Genomic DNA, 22,943 nt, shown 5'->3' on the forward strand with positions numbered 1-22,943 from the left:
AATCGAGTCAGTGGTATGGTCTTCAGGCTTTCCAAACAGGTTCAGCTAAGAGTGACACATTAAGCTCATGTAGTCGTACTTATTACAGCAAATACATCTTTTCATCTCGATGATCGGGATATAAAGTCATGCCGGAACACTGTGGCAGAGCGTGCAGAAGTTTCAACTAACGGTTCGCCCAAAAATGTAGGTTTTGTCATCAACGGACTACTTTCACATAGACGTACTTCTGTCTTGAAATTTTACGGCTCACTAGGTTCCACTTATATGTATTTACAATGGGGCGTTGCTCCCTGTGAAAACTAAACAGTTAAAATAAGATTTTTAAGCACATACTGTACATTATCAGCGACATCAGAAATATTCTAAACATCGCTAATGGTTGGAATACACTACAAGACTTTTGCTCAGATGTTTGCACAGATTTTCAGTCCAGAGTTGATGCAGAAAGTCTGCGCCAGTCTGCAGAATTTATCATGTATTGTTTTCAATGCAAACTTTCAAAAAGTCTGCAAGTGTATGATGTCTAGTTTTTGAAAAATCTGTTCAGATTTTAAAAGTCTTGTAGTGTATTCCAGCCTTAAGGTACATAATCTTCGAAAAGATCTGAGAAAGCAGTGGCTGGAGAACAATAGCGTTTCACTTCTTCTCCTCACACACAGCTCCGTTGCAGATATTTAACGGCCGAACGCAAATCACAGAAGGCTGAAGGAGACTAACAGGGAATCATAGCAGCACTGTTTGGATTAAACAACTACAGACTTCAAATACTGCAGTGTTTCATGCGTGAGAAGGCATGGACCTTACGAACACACGCAACAGGTTTTTCTTCAATGTTTAGATCACTATGTTGTGTGGGTTTTTATTGACACATATAATTCCTTCGATGTAAATGCAAGTAACTATAGGCCTATTTAAAAAGTGTAGTTATAACGTCTAAGGATATACTGTATGCCACAAATTTTTTTCGCAGTTCATGTGTTTATTTGGCATTAAATATGCTCATTGCTATTTTAAAATACTCATATTTCAAAATACTTTGTAATGTGAATGAACGTCTAATTCATTTCATCAATCTACATAGAACATTTAACAATCATTGTTTGGTGTCATTTTATTTGTGATTATATTGTATGAAATATTATTTATTAATGAGACTGACACTGTTCAGGAAAGCGATGGACTTCTGCAGGGTGCATACGATGGCTTTATTATTCAGGAGATGAGCGTACGTTTATAAAATATATTAGGAGATGAACTTCTGCTAATTTAAGATCCCTCATAAAAACCCACATCAAAGCATGTTAACATCACAAACAGGATTTATTGTTTTTAATTAAGCGACCGCCCTAAAAAAGAAATAATCTACCATGATCTCAGATATGCTGAACACTGTTACCGGAGATACACCTGAGATAACTCAGCTACCGCAAGTAGTCCATTACTCCAGTCCTTATGAATCCCACTTACTTTTTTATTTGCAAAACTCATACGTTTTTTAATCTTGTCTAATTTCCTTTTTTTTGGAAACAGCACCTCTGAATATTGTGTGAACAGCATCTGGTGTCAATATGACTTGAGGTGTTGCCTGGACTGTTCAGGTTTATGGTTACAGATTAGTTTGTCCTTAAAGGAACATTTCACCCAAAAATGAATTCGGTCTTTTTTTAAGTTGTTCCAAACCTGAATAAAATTGAGTTGTTCTGCCAAACACAAAGGTAGATATTTCGAAGAATGATTGTGCAGTTCTGGGACGCTACCATAGCAGGAAAAGCTACTACTATTTCATTTTCAGCATTCTTAAAAATATCTTCTTGAGGTGGAAGATATTGTGGTAGATATCTGTACAAGGTCTTTAACTATTCATTATGCTCGGGAGAAACGATGACCTCGAGGTAATAATTCAATAATTGAATAACTTTCTCAACCTTTATGGACGTAATTGCATTAAACAGATGTTAAACATTTAACCAAGGTCAAAAATGAAATGAGCATTTTTTATTTCTTCACTGACATTTCTGCCGCAATGACAAAAAAACCGTCATGAATCCCTCTGGGTTTGTGAACCCCGCTCGAGGGGAATCTCTCTCTTTCTATATACATAGATGGACTATATATTTCTACTATGTCTCTCTCAGTGGAAGTGGAGTATTTTAGAGAACGTATCTTGTGCAGAGATACATAGTGCTTTCTGAGAGCTATCGGGTTCCTCTGGGACCTCTAGCTGCAAAACACGAAACAAAGATGAAAGTAGCCACAGGCTGGATAGAGTTAAGCCATTTGACGGAGTGAAGCCTGGAGATTTAAATTAGAAGTGATGGATCTCACGGAGTGACAGCTCATACGTTTACATCAGTACTTGTCTGTGGAATAATATTTTTTGACAGATATGTTTTCTGAATGCAATTTCAATTTTCAAATTTGCACGTCACCACAATGTTTTTGGAGGAAGGGGAAGAAGCGAATCACTCAAAATTGAGATGAACACTTAAGACACGTAAAACTTTCCCGAAAACAATCGAGAAAGTGTGGATGGTTTTAAATCGAAATTTGTATTGCAAAAAAAGAAATAAACAAAAATATCTCACCAATTTCTGACATCTCAGGCACAGATGTGACGAAGGGTCCGTCTGTGAACTTGGGGGCATTGTCATTAATATCCTGAACTTTAATAATGAACTCCGACTCGGGCTCCAAGGGTTTGTTGGTATTGCGGTCGATGGCCTGGGCGTGGAGAACGTAATGGGATTTCTTCTCCCGGTCCAGACTCTTGGTGGCGTGGATGTCTCCCGTTACCTCGTTGATGATGAAGATAGTACCCGCCCCTTCCCCGCTCAGGATGTATCTGACGGAGCCGTCGCCTTTGTCTGAATTAGAATGCAGCTGAAACGAGAGACACAGACCGATGTGTGACTATTGATAGGAATCAGTACATTCATTTAATATTCAAGCCTCATTTAGCACGTAATGCCCCCACAAACCCTTGAGCTACAAAGCCTTCATTTACCTTGTTAGCTTCCTGCTGACAAGAAAAGACTCGAGATTGTTGCACAATGTGTCATTTCTGCACTTACAATGGCAAAAATTACAAGGTTTTTAGATTTACAGAAGAAAACGTGCGTTGTGTTTGCCAGCACACAATTGTCTGGTTGAATCTAGTGTTTTGTGGGTGGATTTGATACTTGGAGTATCTCACAAAATCCCATATTCTGGTCCTCATAGAAGGCTCAGATGTAACTCCTTTAAAGTTAATTCAATGTTTTTTATGACTGTTTTACCATCTGCCAGAGATTTCATTCACACGAGTAACAAAAGCGTTACAGGGCGACTTAAGACCAAACCCCTAAAGCAGTGGATCTTAAAATTTCTAGATAGTACCATTTGCTATAAAAAATAACCAAATACTAAGATTGATTTAATTCATGTTTGGTCCTCTTTTTTTATTATTTTAAAGTCATCTTGAGTCCCCTTGGAAGTGTAGTTGTCCCTTGAAACCGGATTCAGAAACATGTATGGCAGTATTTGCTTGTACAGTATTTTGATTAATAAACACATTTTCTGAACAGTTTTTACAACCTCACTTTTCATCTGCATATGTCACATATGTGCCAGATTGCCACAGAGTTTACACCTTTCAGAAAGTCAACCTACAAATCGCTTCCTCACACACATCACACATTCAACTCAAAATAGAGTAATATTACTTAAATTGTTGTATAGACCACCAGGTCTGAAAGTTCTGAAAGTTAAATATTGTTTTTGCGTTTGGAAAAAACTGAAAAATTCAAAGCCTGACTTGAAAGACATCAAATGCTTAATGTAAAGATCATCCATTGAAACCACTTCATTTTAACAATTTTTTTCAATTTACAGAAATAAAGTGACGAGCTAGCGAGACGGGAAGAGAGAGAGAGAGAAAGAGAGAGAGAGAGAGAATGTAAGCCAAGATTTATGCTTAATTGATATGAGGAGGATTACTCACAGCTTTCTAGCCGATGGCTACAGTCTCAGTTAAATCTTAAAACAAACACAGATTTAAGGCGCTTTAAGAAAATAAACTATTCGGCATTATGTGGTATCTGGGTGAATTTCCCAAAACACTACCATGACACATTTCTCACCAACGGAAAATAATGTATATTTTGGGAATGAAGTCTTTTATGGGAACATTAAGGTGACAATGTAAGTGGCGTAAGAGACAAGTAAAGTTCATGTTAATAAATGTGACTTTTATTTTGGTGTTAAGAAGTGCAATGAGCCAGAGAGACTTTCCGAATTTAGCCATTCTCAGCATTGAAAGCCAGTGGGCGCCTTAGGTGGACATTTTGAAAGACTTTGCGCAGATAAATGTCATGAGAAAGGATTGTTTTGGACAGTCTTGTAATAAGATACTTTGCTTTAGCGTTAAGCTCCCAGTGAAATTAAAACTACAATGCCTATTTTTGCCTGAAACATTGCAGCGTTTTGATAAATAGTTTATCAATGTTGCTCATTCTCTTTTAAAATTCATGTACCCTAATAAAATTTTGTCTAAATTTGAAAATGCACTTCCTTCCTGTAATGACAATCCATCTTAAATGACGTATGTTAGACGGTTTGGGTGGAGCATAACTCGTTAACTCGTCCCCTTTATTTGTCAGTCTGGTGCCAGTATACAGCAATTCCAATCTAATCGCAGAGAAAGACGAAAGCCACGCCTACTATTTTTCTCATAAGAAATTCAATTTTACTCGAAAATGCAAAATACGGAAGTAAAAAGTAAAAACTTCCAGTTTAGGGGGACTTTAAATCAAGTATCTTTTTATTGGTAGCTCGAATGTAAGACATTTCATGAACTCGCTGTATTCCCATTTGAAAAAGTCAATTTCTTCATTGTGCAGTAGCTTTAAAAATACTTTTGACACATAATAATATGATCTAGTAAGTGGCATAGGATGGTACGCGATTTTTAAATGCATGAAATCCACTCTTGCGTGAGGGCCAGGGCAGATAGCGCTTCGCTACTGAATGATGTCATCATGGCAATATTTTCATATTATCATATTTACCTGCACAATTAAAAAAAAGGACCACAAAACTGTATTACAACAAGGTTCTAAAAAGCATAAATTAAAGCTTATACAAATATGATCATTAGCTACTATCTACCATTATTGCAGTTCCATTTAGTAGGCTACTGCAGAAATTGAACACGTCACTTTTACTTAAAAATGAAAATTGTATTACAACACAAAAAACTCTTAATGGTCCTTAAAAAAAGCTCATATCATGTGACCCGGACATGTTGACAGCTTTTGTGAGATACACTCACCTAAACCAACATCTGCAATCTGCGCTGTCAATACCTCAATACATCCCCAATTCTCCCCGGAAGCATACATGAATGATCACACATGAAAACAAACTGAAACACAAGCAGATGGGGAATACCTGTGCTGATACGTGTGGCTGCTAGATGCACAGAATAACAATTACAAGAGAATGAAATGAAAATACTGTCATTCTGCAAGCAAAATGTGACAAGAATGGTCAGGAAGGCACAACGAGAGCCCGTGGGATGCAGGCGTGTCTCAGCTCTACGCACTGAACGCTGTCTGCTCATTGGATGGTGTCTCAGGGCTCATTGGTTTTGTGATAAGGCGAAACATTGACAAAACACTCAAAGCGCTGAAAGCCTGGTTCTCCTGAGCATTTTATCGTCACTATCCAATAAACCTCTGATTCTAATCCACTCGAGCTCAGTTTAAAGACTCAAACAGAGAAGAAAGCAAACAAAATACTCAAAAAAGCACTTTAGGTGAACATTACATCAAAATCTACCCTACTTAGCTGTTCCTGATCTTGTCAGCACAATTCATCAGTGCATGTTATTCTAAAAAAACACACATACACATAAAAACTAACTAAAGGCATACACTTTATAATTTATATTTATAATTTTTTTGAGTGGTTATTTCCATTTCAGGCTCATTCAATTTTTTCAACCTATTTTAAATTCACAACAACTCTACATCCCGATGGCAACCTCAGTTGAAACTCAGGAACTCAATTGGAGTCTACAAGCCGTCCTAAATTCAATTCGGTATGAAGCAAAGCGCCCTGTTCGTAAGCATTCATCACTGCATTGATGGAATTGTGTGGAAATAACTTTATACGCTGAATGTTCACAAATCACACACTATAAATACTTAAGAGGGCACAAACATTCAACAATATGAAGATACAAGCTCTTTAAAATGTATGACAAGGTCACAATAGTCTAAGCAAAAATAGCAGAGAAATGGCACTAGACATTTATTAAACACTTCAATCACAAAGGGGTGAAAATGATAAGTTTTGAAGCCATAAAATGAGTAGAACATACCCGGTGGTAATACAAACAGTGATGCGCAAATGAATATGTAATTATGGAAAGCGTTGCGCAGACGGGTCGCGGGTTTGAATGAACTGTCCATTTGTGTCAGTAAACAGTGTGCTCAAGCCAGCACTCAGTAATTATCTGAAGGTTCAGAGCTCAGACTGCGACTAGTCTCTTCAGCCATGAGACGCCGGTGGAAGTGAATTAAACTTTATGTCAGAAGACTGTTAACAAGATATTAAGAAATCAGTTGCAGCCAACGCTGCATGAACTGACGCTTCAATAAAAAACCTTGCAGATGGGTGTGGGAAAACGGAGACATTTCGGAGTTTAATCAAAATACATTACAATATAAACAGAGTAAGAGAGTCGCACCGTCTGTCGATTAATAAGTATATCCAGAAGTGGGTTCTTCGTTGTTGTTTATCCGCATACATTTGCCCTGTCCAATATGGCGGGGCCATTAACCGAAGATTCTGCGAAGTCTGTGCTTAAAGGGATAGTTCATCCAAAAATGAAAATTCTGTCATCATTTACTCACGCTCATGTGATTTCATACCTTCAAATGTTCCTATGAAAACAAAGATAGATATTTTGAAGAATTTTAGTCATTTTCAGTTATTTGACTACCATAGTAGGAAGAATTAAATTGAAGTCAATGGTGCCCGAGAATTCTTGGTTTTCCTAAATTCTTCAAACATTTTCATTATGTGTTCAACAAAACAAAAAAATACACTATTGTTTTTCCTACTATGGTAGTGTATGATTTCCCAGAACAGAAAATTGCACATTCTCCCAAATATCTGTTCATTGGAACAGAGATATTTAAACAGGTTTGAAACAACCTGAGGTTGCGTACATGATTTCAGGTTTTTCATTTTTGGATGAACTTTCCCAATAAAAGTTGCACTATATGGTGTTATGAGGAGCGTCGGGTGGATTATTCATTTTCAGAAATCACATGTTCGGTGCAAGTGTGACAGAATGTACACCAAATTTCTAGTGACTGCAGTATGATGCACACTTTGGACTTTGGACAAGATATTGGATTGGGTAGTTTGATTTACACTAGCATTGTGCTGTTTGTACAGTAGATGTCACAGTGTTGAAGTGTGGTCCAGTCCATACATAGGTATTTTCCGTGATGTATGTGATTAAGGTTATGAAATAATCCCCACAACATCATTAACTATATTTTGGTGCTCTATATATTATAAAACTAAAGAGACTTTTGTTTCCGTTCTTCTGTTGCAATCTAACAACGCTAAACGCTTCCTGCTTTTCCATAGTACTTTGAGTAAGTAAAAATATTTAAAAAAACCGCATCATAAAACGGATGACAAGTTATAGACCTTCACTAGAAGAGCTAAATCTTGTGGTTGTGTTTATAGTTTCTGGTCAGTCTTTTAATAAAATATTTTTTTCCAAATAACTAAAATGCATTACTACTACGTACTCAAACTGATTACAGAAAGTCTGAAGGGCAAAACTTCTTGCATTTTGTGTTTCATGATTTTTCATTTGTTTTAAGAGAAAAATATCGGATGCCTTACAGACCACTTCACATGATGTAAACACTGGTCATGAAACACCTCTGGTTGTTATTTTTAATATTAAATATGAATTAACTCACTAAAAATATAAAACAAAAAATATTTGATTTGGTTATGTATGTTGGTAGTATTCTCTTCGTGTAATGTCTAAAAGCTGAAACAGGAAGTTCTTCTGAACCAACATTGTTTACGTCTTCCAGTGGTCTTTGATTGATTTGTATATACAGGTTCCAGTGCTACCAATGGTTTACGGTTTAATTTGTTATGATATCTTTTGTCGTTTAACCAATAATATCATAGTTATTTTTGTCACTGTTGTGATTAGAGATACACCCCATAATAAATGAAGCAGTATTCATTGTAAAATCCCAAAAGCCATCCTATCAGGACCACAGGACCCTATCCCCATTCCTCTTCCTCTCCTGCTCTGCTTGTTCCAAATTTAGTCCCCGCTCCACAAGGGAACATAAATTTCACTTAACCTGCAGTCAGGTTTCTAATTTGGCCAGTGACTTAGCTGGGCACAGGCTAATATATCACACTCTGTCTCTACACTGAGTCAGAGACATTCAGTCAAGCCCTCACTAATGGCAGGAAATAAACGTGGCACTGGGTCAATGGAGCCGAGAACCGCCAGAAAAAACAGAGGCTGGGCAATCATTTTTAGGAGTGATGACATAGTGCATTGTATTAACTTTATTAATTAAAGGGTTGATATGACACGCCTAAAAAAAAAAAAAATATCGTTTGGTTCAGATGTAATGCAATGTGTATACACGGTTTAAGGTCTGTATTTTCCACATACCGTGCATGTTTGCATCTCCTCTTTGCCCCACAGATTTTTTACAAAGCTCATCGCCCTGAAAACAAGGTGTGCTATGATTGGCCAGTTAACCAGTGAGTAGTGATTGGTCGAATTCTGCAAGCGTGTGACGGCAATGTAACGCCTCTTACCATATGTGAAACATCAGGTTCCAACGCAGTTGTACTGACAGGTACGCCCATCTTACTTGCGTATACATTTGGGCGGTCTTAGTCAAATCATACCACGAACTGACGTAGATTTGTGGGGGTGTGGTTACACAAGGCGCTTTCAGACAGGTCTGGGTGAGCATTCGCTTTTAGATAGAATGCATCTTTTGTTCCCACACTAAAATCTTTGCAATTTTACGTGTCTAATACATGCATGGGAAACACACCAAAGACACAGAAAAACACGTAGTTGCGCCATATGACCCCTTACAATTTAAGTACCACATATACAACTGAACCCAGTCTGTTCTTTATATAAGACACAGAGATGTCAAACCCTCCAAACAAATAAAATAAAGAAATATATCAGGCCATTAAAAGGCAAGCAAGTGTGACATTGAGAACATTGTCTCCTGTAGGAAGAAATGTCACCTCCATCCTGACTGAATCCTACTGAGAGAGAAAACTCGTATTCAACCACTTGTTCTTGTTTTCTGATAAATTAACAAAACATTCTTAAAAGCTCAGTGGTAAGAGCATTGCGTTAAGAATGCAAGGTTGTGGGTTTGATCCCAGGGGATTGGACATGCCTAAGTATAAATGTATAGAATAATGCTTTTTTGGATAAAAGCGTCTGCCAAATGCATAAATGTAAATGTTAAACATGATCACAGAGAATATATTTTAAACTTAAGACGATTTGGAGATGTTCTTGTGTTTTAGCTACGTTTTAACGTCACGTTCATATTTATGCCCAAAACAATTTGAAAAATATGTTTTCTGTAGTGTAATACCTGAAAACGATTGTACGTCTGTTCTGTTCATTTATTAAAAGCTTCACCTTGCATTCATCATCCACCCCCAGAATATCCTCAGAAAATGACACGTTGAATAAAAAACCTCACACTCATACATCAGAGTCAGCAGTCACCGCTAATGGAAAGTAGAAGAATGCTCAGACCACTCTTGTAAACATGGAAACTCAGCAAATTTCCTTCTTACTAATATGTAAGAGATAATGCACAGGCAGCCGGTTGTTATCGCAGAAATAAGCCCCGACAGTGTGATCAGGACCCTTTGCAAAGTAGAGGATCTTGTATCACACTGAAATCGCTTATGCGCAATAACAGCCGGCGGCTTGTACATTATACCGCTAATTACACGGCTACTTGACACACGTGAAAAAACTACACATGAAATGTGAATTTGAAATATTTTTTTATGAATGAAAAAAATGAGAAACGACCTTCAAATGTCACAATCATTTGTAAATATGTCACGTTATTAAAATACATTTATACTTCATCTATCAAAAAACCTGTCAAAATGATTTGCTGCTTCCGGGTTCCTTGTGTTATAAATTTTGAGACGTTGTTATCTGGGAATAACAAAACTTCAAATGTCGCATCTGGCCAATCAGATTCAAGCATTCCCATGAGCTGTGTAATAATGGTCCGTAGCAGCTCAGTGAGTTTAATTCAGAAGAGACTTTCCGTCCATTTTTTAACAAGACATCAGAGCAAATCATAACACCAAAGGTGAATTATTCCTAATCTCCTCCATGTACTGTAACACTACATACTCTACATACACTGCATAGCTTTGTTAATGAACATTAATTCAATGATGTATTTGTCTTTCAAGAAGGCATGCAGGTGGCTGCTGGTCATAGTCTCACTATAGGGTCCCTTTAAGACGAATCTCATTAAGTGTGAGTTTAGATAAATGGAGTGTGTACTACAGAAAACCTCAATGACAGGACAGGAAGTCTTTGAGATGTGGGAGGGGAGAAAGAGAGACAGAATAAAGCGACCGAGAGAGTATGATGGAGATGGAGGAAAGGAGAATGAGGTCAAAGATTGAAGTAAACTCATCAATCACCAACAAGCCTTAACACTCACGATTAGAAAAGTCGACTTGTCTTTGATTAAACTAGTCATTTCTTTTTCTTCTGAAGAGCTTTTAATCAGTGTGTGTGTGTGTGTGTGTGTGTGTAAAGACTGTTCTTTTGTTAGTTATTCAATAATCAATTCATTTTCTGTGGCCTTCACTTTCCGAATCAGGGTTCATTTGGTGAACACTTCACCAACCGAATGATTTAGTGTAGACATAGCTCAGTAAAAAAAATGGCTCAGAAGTTGGTCTTTCCAGCTAAGACTTAATTGAGTTCCCACTTATTTCAAGTAACAGATGTTTTTCTTGAAATAAAAAGCAAAATAGATTATTATTATAATTACAAGGCATTTGTGACATTATTTGAAAAGGAAAGCGGTTTCAGAGGCTGAGAAAGGTTTTTTATTATAATGTGGATTGATAAATAATGTACAGTAAGATCAGACACATGTCATAAATTGTCTTTATTTCAACTTGTATGGAGGACTATGGCGTAATATATTGGAGTGCAGTTCATCTGAGAACTAGTTTTAATACTTTCGAGCTCTAGAGAAACTAGAGATCAGACAAACCTTGAATGTCCAAATTCACAGTTTTTCACTGTACTTTTAAAAGTTTACAAACACTTTTGATAGTTTTTATTGGTTATTTATTTTCAAAACCCAGTGACATAAAGGCTAACTAATAATAATGATTTACTGCACCAAATATGGAGATACGAGCTTTCAGAAGGCCAAAAGCGATCTGTTAAATGACTGGATTCTGTTTTCACAAGAACTATTTGAGAAGCAGAAGACTTTGCAGTCCGTGTGATCTCCTTTTTGTGTCTGTGAAACAACAGAAGTATCACAGAGGTTTTATTTGCGATTTGTCTTTCCTACAGTAAGCCGACTTCACCGTGATGAGAACACCAGACAGCTTTGATGTTTAGATGAAAGATTGTCGACACATTCATGATAACCATCTAAAGGGAACACCACTTTTCAAACGGAATATCACTAACTGCTATTTGTATTTTATGTTGTGTAAGTGCTTGTTTTTTGTATGGCAAGAAAAGTAAGTCAATTTGTCACACTAATAAATAACATAACCAAGTAGCTTAAACCGCTTCTCAAAATGGATTGTTCACAGCAAGACCCAGCCATTCCGCAGTGAAATATTGTCGAGAAAAAGCGAAGGGGAAAATGGTAATGCTGCATTTATTTTTATTTAAAATTCCCTTTCAGACTGTAACGAGAAGCCTTCGCGTCTTAGCTGAAATGGCATAAAGAAGATTGGAATTTAGACCGAACCCGTTTGTTTCCTCTTGTGCTTCGTTCAAACGGGAGACGCTTTCCTGAATCTGTCAGAGGGCCATTCGTTTATAACTAAATGAATAAAACATTCAAACACCTTTTGAATCAGCGAGAGTCAGGACCTGTTACACTGACAGAGCAGAAGAGACACATTTTGGGCTTTTTTAGGACACGTTATGTTGAAATATCCTCAAACTATTAACTGTATATAAACAGAGTAAAAATTATGTCAGGCATCAGCAGGGATGTACAAATATTTAAAAACATTTTTTTAAACATTTATTTAATTAGAGGGTTAATGGAAATATAAAATGATAATATTATGTGAGAACATCCAATACAGACAAACTACTGTGCGCTTCTCTTAAATAAGGCAAGAAACACGACACAAATGTCTGATCAGTGTATTGAAACTTCCACTGAGAAGCATTGGCCCTCATTGACTTCCACGGTATGGACACAAAGACACTGAGACATTTCTCAAAATTTCTTCTATGTTTAACACAAGAAAGTGTCATATACAACTTATAAACCACATACGGGTGAATAATTTATGACGTATTTTTTCTTGTTGGGGTGGTATATACTTTGACGTAATACAAAAACATAATAAAATACTGCAGTATAGTCCTGCTTGAATATGTGCCTGTTTTAAAGTTAGATATCCCAGAGGTTTCAAGGTCCTCTTTGCAAAAAGAAATGGTGCCTGACAGCAAACCGAACTAGTTTTTGGTCTTACTATATCTAATGCTGTACTACGTTCTCTCGGCTGCATAAAAAACATATGTTATGTTTATTTTTTTTATTCTTTATTCCAAAAACATAATATATCATTCATGTTACACACGTGTCAGTTCATGTGCAGCATGAGGAATTACATTTTTCCAACACCAAGGATGAACACAACACGTGACAAACGAATGACTGCTTTCAGGATTTACTAGCTCAGTCAGGGACCTTGAAAGAAACAAAGACTGTGTTAAATAGCATAGTTGGTTTTTATCCTAAAGGGATACTGCACCCAAAAATGAAAATTCTTTGAATATTACCCTCAAGTTGTCCGGCTGAACACACGAAAAAATTCTTTACAAAAAAGTTAGCAACTGAGATTTCTGGGGTACCATTGACTACCATAGTAAAAAAAAGTGATCTGTTCTGTTGAATACAAAATAAGATATTTCTGAAAATTTAGAAAGCAATCAGTACTGGGACATCTTTGACTACCATAACTTTTTTTCCTGCTATGGTAGTCTTGTGTAGCCATAAACTTTCATACTGAAGGTCCGGAACTTATCGCTACATTGGCCAAGGCTCGCCCAATAAGCCATATGACTGACAGGTAAAGCAACCAATCACGTTGTCTTGACCTGCGTTAATGTTTAGAGGCGTGGAAATTAAAAAAAAGTTAACAGCAACAAAATGATTATAAGTTTATGGCGTGAACCTTGCATACTTTTAAAAATGAAGCGTTTAGTCGATGGTGATGAATTCTTATCGCAACCTTTGTAAACACGACAGCTTACTTCTTAGATCAGACAGCTTCGTGTTGTTTCCAGGTGGTCCGATAAAGAACGCGACACGCACGTCTACCGGAAATCCTATGAAATTTAACCAAATGACAACTTCGAACATGCTGAAGTGTTTCCAAAAAAGTTTGTCATAATCATAATCAGGTCTGAGGCTGAGACTACTACTATGGTAGTCAATGTTGCTCAGAAATATCAGAAGTGATTAAACAATCTCCATGCATCTCTGGACATGTTTACAATTGACCCTTCGCAAAACTCCGCCCCCTTTGTTGCTATGTCCTCAAGCTTGATGCTCCCAGGGTAAATTTGTGGGGAAACAGTGAGGAGTTAATGGAAAAAATTTGGAAAAAACACAGTACAGCTGTTTTTTACGACTTCATTCCAATGATTAGGATTGGTCAGATCTTGTAAAGGGTCAGATGTGCATTTGAACAATATTTTCACATTCCAAACTAGATTTTAAGCGTACTTGCATATATGGAAATCAAACCCGTGACATGGGCATTGCTAATGCTATGCTCTACCAGTCGGGCTATATAAAGACAATTTTATCTACATTTTAACACAAGTACTGAAGCACAATTGGAATAGCTTTTAATTTGCAGTGCAAAGGTACGATTCATAGTGAACACACATACTGGTAAAAATCTCGAATGCAACGCAAATCCGGATAACACCATCTGTCAAATGCATAAAAGTAAATAAAGCAAAACCTTATGGGGCTTTTTTACTTCATATATTTGAGCAATGCATAGCAAGTTTTAATAAAATGTAGTTGGAATGCAGCGTCTGTCATCTTAGAGTTTGTCATTCCTCACGGGAAGCTTCCTGCGCTATTGTGAGCGTCTACGAGTTTTAATTAAGCAACGACTCAAAATAAACACACACACATAAACGGAGGGGCTGAAGGATTAACTGTCGGGAGACTTTGCCGATCTAATTAAGGGTCATTTGGCATCATGGCCGTATTTTAGCAGCCCATGTGATAGAAGCGGCGGTAATTAAATATGAGGGAGTTAACCGTGGTAACGATCTTGGGACCTTGCCGTTTGCATTCGCAAGTCAAATTAAATCCTTCATAACGGCATGTTGTTCATGGTATTTTATCGTTGTATATTAGCATATTTTGTCCACGCTGTAAACTCGCTTGAATGTTTCGATGTGTTGAATTATTGAAAAACAAAGCTTTGTGATGGACAGAGGTCTTGGGGGGTGACTTAATCCATCCTGGCATAGTATACTAACCAGTCAGTGCTCTTTAGAACCGGCCATGCAGACTGCTAATAAAGACAGACAAAAAGTAATGAATGCATTGTATTAGCAACTTGATAAAGCTCTGAATTTGTATGGGATGTTGTTTCAGTCGATTCTGTGTTGCACACTCTGATTTTATTGTCATATTTTTATGTTTTTTCAATGCTCACACGAGGCTTTTTAAGGTGTTGGTAATGTCGAAGTTGACCAGCTTGAACATGCAAAGTATATTTTTAACTAATTTTTCCACTAATAACATTTTACAATAAGGTTTCATTTGTTAACATGAGTTAACGACATGACATGCAATACTTCCCAGGTAAAAAAAATAGTGCACTAAAATGCAATTTCTTGAAGTGCTCTCTTTTTACACACATTAAAAAGTATATAAAAAAAATCTTTAGTTCTTCTATTCATGGTGTCTCAAAATAACACAGTTGCGTACACTAGTTCCTTTTAAAATAGACTTAAGAAGATCTAAAATATTTTTTTGCATATTAAGTTCAAAATTAGTGTGTGAAAGTATACAGCACTTTAAATAAATATAGACGGTTTCATCTTAACAACGTAAACAAACGTTTCTGCGCACTTTTGTGACCTCCAACTCAACTTCCGGTGCACATTCACAAACAATAGAGTGCCTGTAGATTAATTCTATTAACAATGAAAAGAACCATTACTTGGCTAAACTTGTCTCTCCAATATTTCGAATTTAGACTGCGTTACCAAGCTCAACCGCTAGACATTAATGTACCCTACGGTTCGTTTAAATGAGTCAAAACTACAGGACCCATTTAACAAATTGTTTATTTAATAAAATGAACATACAACTAAATTTAATACAATTGTAAAATAACAATTCAAATTAATATTAACATAAATAAAATACAAAAACAAATAGTTATATGATTAGACACTAGCCAAACACAAAGTGGATGTAAACTAAGGTCGATTGAACGGTCTACTGTATACGTTTATTTTAGTGCACTTTTCACCTGGGATTCCACAGCATTTATTCATGTCCAAAATTTTTCATTTGCTAATACATTTGTTAACATTATGAACTAACAAAAACAATTGTATTGGCAATACATTGACTAATGTCAACAAAGATTAATAAAAAAACTATTCCTCATTATTAGTTTATGCATTTACAAATGTTAACAATTTGTTAACAATTCGCTGCTGTCCTTCTGAAACCAAATATCTCCATGTTTCATGATTTTTATTTCAACCTTTATGTTTGTCACTGGGTTTGCAAATATCCAACCAGATCATTTAAAATCTACATCTTAGGTTTCATTAGGAGAGCGACGAAAAACATCCTTGTCGTAATGTTAGTTTGTATCTGTTTTGTTTGTGTCACCCTTAATAATGCATTTTACCTTTCATTTTGGGTTTTTATTCTCGTGCAAATATTGAAACAATTTCATGCTCAACTTTTATGTAACATTGGTGCAACACGAAATATATAGTTAAAAAACAGCAATGAGATTACATGGAGAGCAAAGCAGGGCTTATCTTTTCTTCTAGGGGAGTCCTCTGAGGACTCCAGTTTGCCACCTGCGCAGACGAACCTCTGAGCAATAAAATCATCTATGAGAGCGGTCGATCTCTGCTCTCTCTCTTTTTCAATCTCTGCTCTTTTACATGCATTAGGCTATCCTTGAGTACCCCGAATAATGATGGACTGCCACACATTTCCATATTTCTGAAGATAAGAGAAGGCAATGTGCAGGAAGACAACTTGCTTCCTAAGGTCTCATTGTGAAACACTCATGAACCGCTGAAACCATCTTAGCATCAGACACAGAGAAAAAAAGAGTCACAAGAAATGAAAGGACAGTGGGTCAGAGCCGTGTCTCCCTGTTAATGGTCTCAAAGAAGGTTTATTGAATCAGTTCATGAAGCCGGTTTTGATTCACAGCACAGCTCAAGGACGGATCACAAAGTCATATTGCTTTTTATTTATTTGATATGCTGTACATAGAATAAATAAACTAGCAAATACTGTGGGCACCTGTTCAGAATTAAACGGCTGAACTTTTTAATGCTTGGAATAATTTGTCAAGTCTGATATTTTTAGTATGATTGTGGCTGTACAATATGTTTTAGTCTACATGTCTTGCGTGCATTTTTATATTAGATGCCAAGAAAATATTTTTGTAAAACACTGAAATCTATCATTAATAAATGACAAATGTAATAGGAAGGGAACTTTTACATAATGCTCATCACAAAATATATCATTATGTGAACAAATTTATGTATTATAATTAAGAACCCAAATGTTGTCACTGCAAAAGTTTCCCATCATAGATTCAGCATACTGCCTCCAGACCAACTCAACATGCTAATAGATTCACGCTCCTATTTACTAGTTGGCATGGGCACAAAATTTATGTTGTACAGGATCGACAGGCCCGTGAGGCAAACACAGAGAACAGTCGTGAGTCTTACCAAAATGATGAAGGCTGTCAAATGTGAAACACAAACCAATAAGTCAAGCTGCAGTTCTGAGCAGCTGTTTCGCTGTGCTAAGCTAAACTCCATGCAAAGAAGTTATCGATCAAGACCAACGGCCACAGACAAGTGTTGAAATATGGTGAAAGAAAGAGCAAAAGGTTACTACTTGATTTACAAATTCACGTTGTACATTTCCATTTTTTAACCCATCTGTGTGGGTTTGCCGAACTCAAACACTGATGTAAGGTTTTGTTAGCTAGGAAATTTAAGTTGGACTAACTTAATTTTTCTAAATGTTACCAATTGAAGTAATTTTTCAAGTTGATCAAGTGATCAGTTTTACACTTTTGTTAGCTGCGAAATTTAAATTGGAGCAACTTAACTTTTTTAGGTTTTACCATTTGGCACATTTTTTCAGTTGATCTAACTGTTCAAATTTTACAGTGTTGGATTAGTTAAAAACAATAAACCTTCTTAGTCTGATCTAAAGAGCCAATGACATCAAAGTGTTTTTCAATCTAAGTTTAACCAATTTGAGCATTTTCACCAAATTTAAGCAGATATCTGACTGTAAACGTTACAGTCTTTCTCTTTCAGGAACATATGACCGACTCATGATGCCCCAACTTCTTATTTCAATATGGAAATGTCAACAAAGGTAAGAAAACTGTGTCAGAACAAAAACAAAGAATCACAAAAGCAGTTGCTTTTAGAGAAATGTCTTAAGTAATATAAATTTCCTACCTTCCCCACATATTGTGCGTCTGATCCAATGTGTTCCTCTAGGACAAAGAACTGGTTCCATATCCATCCCCTTTTGGGTCGATGGTGCACCTCCGTTTCCCCATCCTTGGTCTGGTTGTGAGTTACATTGTGGTTCCTGGAGATGACTTTGGTCTGGTTCCTGGAGATGACTTTGGTCTGGCCGTAATGACTCGCCTCATAACCCCTCTCCAGAAAACACAGGCACAAAAGTACAGGACACAAACAAGAGCTTGGGTTCACCATCATGACTGCGAAACGAAATTCCCAATATATTCCAAAAATGACTGAAAATTCGACAATATTCCAAATACACAGAGGTATTCCAGAAAGGGTATATTCCAAGGGATAAAGATGGTTTCCTAACCCCCCTCCTCCTCCTGGTTATCCACCAACCACAAGCCACCTCGGCTCCTTGTTTCCCCCCTCTGATGGTCTCTTGGAGGGGCTTGACTTAATCAGACGCCGGACCAGAGGTCCAGAAAGCTGCAACGAGGGTCATGTTTCAGTCGTACATCTCTCGGAAGATGCAGAAATGCATTTACATCATGCACTTTAGAGGCACTCGAAGAAGAACGCAGCTGCGTTCAAGCCCGGCTGCAGCAAAGATGTAAGAACACAGCGGGGGCCATGTTGAATCTCCTGTAAAACATGAGACACACAAACAATTTCAATTTTGTTGTTGTTTTGGATCATGAGATACTTTATTGCTTGCTGCGTTCTTAAATATGCTGGGTGGTAAACTCACACAAAACTAAACCTAGAATTGTCTATGTTAATTTAACTCAACGGTTGAGTTTGTCCATATTTGCCCCAACCATGGGTTAAAATAACCCAACATCTGTTATGTGTTTGTGTCCCTTTTTCTGAACTAAAGGAATAGTTAACAAAAATATTTACATTTGGTCTTGATTCAAGCAGTCTTAAGTCAGTTCTTCTCTCAAGCTACTTTCATTAATTTAATAATTATGTTGTATAACTAGTATATTACTGCAAGCGAGACAAAAGCTTGGTAGGAGACACAAACCCAACTTTGTGATTCTTTGATAATATTTCTCATCTGGGTCATTTGGGTTTGATTTATGGAACATTTTGGTTTAAAAAACAATTGCGGATCATACATCTCATCTCATTTTGCATTTCATCAGATATAAAATTCAGGGTCATAGTAAAAAAAAGGGTGACAATGTCTTTTTAGAATCACTATTCCTTTAAATAAGAGAATTGTGATATTCTCCGAAACACACCCATAAACAACAGATGCCTGGCACAGTAAGTCACTAACTAATTAGCTTCAAGTCATAATCAATATTTTGCTGTCTAACAAGGCTTGCCAGAATGTTGTACTTCTGGATTTGATCATTTACAGTGATTGGTGCACAAGCTGAACGGCTTTTACAGTCGATGCTAGTTTCTCATCTTAAATTAGCAGTTTGAAAAGCATATCTATTGTAAAACTACGATTTGTTCTGATAGATTTGGGTACACGGAAGGGTGAGTCGCGCTTGGGTAAACTGGGAAAGGTGATTCTGGTTATCTCGGAAGGTGTTAAGCCAGGCAAATATAAGACACTTTAGTTAAGCTTTAGAAACAAAGAGAAGATAAATAGGATCCACTGCATGCTATTAAATCATGAATTGCGAGAGTTCAGGTCGTAGAGGTCCGAAACATGCAGGATATTTAGTTTAATGAATCCAGGAATAGAAATGCAAATCCTTTTCTATGATCTGAAAGAACTCTCATCAACGCTTAAAAGGTCTGAAATGTTATAAAACATTATGAAAATAAATGTACAGCTTTATAAAATAAATGAATAATGAGTAATTTTAACTCATCTTTGTATAAACAAAACAATAATGTGTGATAAATATTTATATTTATTTTTAACATATTTGCATTACATTACACATGCTTCTTGTTTGTATATTCAAGAAGGTTTAAAAGGTCAAAAATTTGACAAGAAATTTTAAGCTACATGAAATATATAAATATTTAGCATGAAGTAGGCTGAGTAATTTCAACTTGTCTCTGTACAAACTAAAATGTGTACTTATTTACAGCATTTCTAACATATTTGCATTGCATTAAACATGTTTCTTGTTTTCTTCAGGAACACACATGAAATTTGAGAGTTTACCTAAGTACAATAGACTTGAAATATACCGCACAGTTGCTGCTCACTAGATTGGCAGTAGATTCAGTTCAAATATAATTAGTATTCAATGAAGGATTTGCCGAAGTTTCTTGAAAAACAAACGTACGGCACTACATTGAGAACAAATGACTTGCAACCACAATCAGCAGGCATGCACACGTGAGACTCAATTACAGCTTGTGGACGCTTCCGAATATAAAACTGGCATAGATGAGAAATCCTTTAAAGGGTAAACAGGTGAAATCCCCTTAAAAATGTACGTGGATTAAAAATATGTTCTGGATTCTTGGATAATCCCCGTGTTTGAGCAAGCTCTTCACTCTCAGACAATAATAAAGCATTTATTTTGTGGTGACATCTCAAAAGAGAGAGAGAGCTGTAAACCAGAATATGGTGAGAGAGGAAAGAGCATGTAGAGCGGTGACAGGAAAAGTGAGAATCCAGCTGTCAGGAATGAACGCTCACAGACGTAGTGTCAACGTTCTCATTCAAACGGCTGGAGTGCAAACAGAGAACAGAAGAACATTAGCATGTGATGCATGTATTTATAAGCGAGTAATGCTGAGACAATTTGCTCAAGAAGTGTAGCTAGCCCTAAACTTAGCCATGCTACAAGATGCATAAAGGATTTTATTTTCTTAGAATTTTACACATAATATGTTCCCACAATCTGACAGATATCACAGAAATTGGAGTCTTCAGAAATCACACTTGTCTCTTGTCAATGACAGCTCTACGTTTGGTAAATAGCAAAAAGTTTTAGGGTAGCTACCCACGTCTTTTTTTTCAGAAATGCTGTCTGTGTGTCAATCATTTTGCATTTTCAGGATTTCACTGCTGTGATTTTACTGCCGATGTTAATCACGACAAACATGTGCTTTGTACTACATTACATAGAAAACTGGGGTCTTTCCAAGATGACCACCTAGTGACCCATCTGGCCTCAAAGGAATAGTTTTTTTTTTCATTTCAAAGGAATAGAATTGTCATCATTTACTAATCTGACGTCATTTCAATGCTGTATGACTTCTGCAAATCACAAAAGAAGATATTATGATGAAAGTTGTTAACCAAACAGTACTCATTTGGTTTTATACTGTAGATCTTGTTAATTGACGTCATGCCGCGTTGAATGTTGCGCCATCTTGAGAGGATGGCTGCTAGTGCGTTCAATGCAGTGTTTTGGTCGGTCTTGCTGTGTTAAAAACTGCAATAGCATTATGCAATCGTTCAGGAAAATATATATGAAACAAAACAAGTAACGATACATATTGAAACAATAACAGCAGTGGAGTATTAACCTTCCAAGATGGCGGCCCCACTGCAACATAGGGCGTGACGTCAGCTTCACATTCTCTATTGTATGGACACAAAACTAATGTAAGTCAATGGGTAGTGCAATGGTTTGGTTACCTAAATTATTCAAAATACCTTCTTCCGAGCTCGGCAAAAGAATGTATGTCATACAGATTTAAAATGAGATGAGAGTGAGTAAACAATGTCAGAAATTTCATTTTGGGTGAACTATCCCTTTAAGGCAAGAAGGGTCACTAGGTGGCCATGTTGGCAGCCCACAGGTGGCTATTTTCAATTTTCTTTGCTCTCTGCATGAAACAAGGTGTATCGCATTCAAATTTCTGCAATGCGTGTGCAAGTGTGTTGTCGTCTTCCGAGCTGGTCTTCCATCACAGCGTTGATGCAATGATTGTGTTGGTGATTATAATTAAAACACCCTTCCACCCCGCCGCCTCTATCTCTCTCTTTCTCCCTCTATGTCTCTCGCTCTCAGTCTACTGCTTATGGCACACAGCTGTGCTCAATCAATGGCAGCTGGTCTCCAGTAGTGACACTTTCATACACCGGTAGAGACTTTCTTTACTGTGTGATCAGAGAACAGCAGGCTACACATTTCATGCCATTATGGTTTAGATTACAGTATCAGCATTGGGTTCTGCTTCGAAATTCTATATTATTTATAGCAGCAAAGTGGAACCGCTGGAACATGATGTTCAGATGCTTTTCTCAGTCAAAGGAACAGTGAAGAAATAGAGTTAGAAGACACTACAACATACATATGAAAAAATAGCTTCGGGCAGAAATGAAAATGCTACGTATGACGTTTTAAGGATGGGCAGTTTGGGTGGTCACGGCAGTGCAGGTGTCACTCTCACCATTGGCCCCACTGTCAAATTTGTTAATAAATGAATCAGGACAGATAGAAAAGAAACATTAAGACAACTGAGTGAGACCCAATAACATCATAGCGGATCATAATGACGATATAGAGGAGAACGAGGCTTGTGTTGCCTGAAGCAAGTATTTTTATGACCTGCTGTGATTTCTCAGTCTGGACCCTCTGTTGATATCAAACTACTGCAGGAGGGACAGGTAGAGAACAGGCTCAAATAACCACAAGAGAGAGACGAAGACAGGAAGAAGAGGCTTCGGTAGAACATATTGTCAGACAGACAGAATAGTAATCGCTCTGCATCACAGGTAATATTGTTGCAGATTGTGAAGATGTTCACTCAACATCAGTTTTACGTCAGTGTCTTCAATTTGGCTCTTCTGTTGCAAGAACATTTCCTGTTATATGTTAAAATAAAATGCCGGACATGACCAATATCATTTTTATTTAACACTGAGCACATCTGACCTGCCAAAATATTACATTAAATATGTAATAAAGAAATGCATAAGAATAAA

General features: G+C 36.9%; 1 protein-coding gene across 1 annotated transcript in view; it reads right to left on the reverse strand.

Moving 5' to 3' along the window:
* The window catches only part of LOC130438835 (cadherin-18), an 84,055-nt gene that overhangs the window by 49,039 nt on the left and 12,073 nt on the right, over positions 1-22,943 (reverse strand). Inside the window, exons 2-3 of the mRNA XM_056771031.1 lie at positions 18,065-18,724; positions 2,589-2,883 (exon numbers count right to left, since the gene is read on the reverse strand). Coding sequence (XP_056627009.1) covers positions 2,589-2,883; positions 18,065-18,331 — 562 coding nt within the window. The 5' untranslated portion in view covers positions 18,332-18,724. The remainder of the gene's footprint in view (positions 1-2,588; positions 2,884-18,064; positions 18,725-22,943) is intronic.

The sequence above is a fragment of the Triplophysa dalaica genome, chromosome 17, assembly GCF_015846415.1.
Source record: "Triplophysa dalaica isolate WHDGS20190420 chromosome 17, ASM1584641v1, whole genome shotgun sequence".
In the NCBI taxonomy this organism is placed as follows: domain Eukaryota; kingdom Metazoa; phylum Chordata; class Actinopteri; order Cypriniformes; family Nemacheilidae; genus Triplophysa; species Triplophysa dalaica.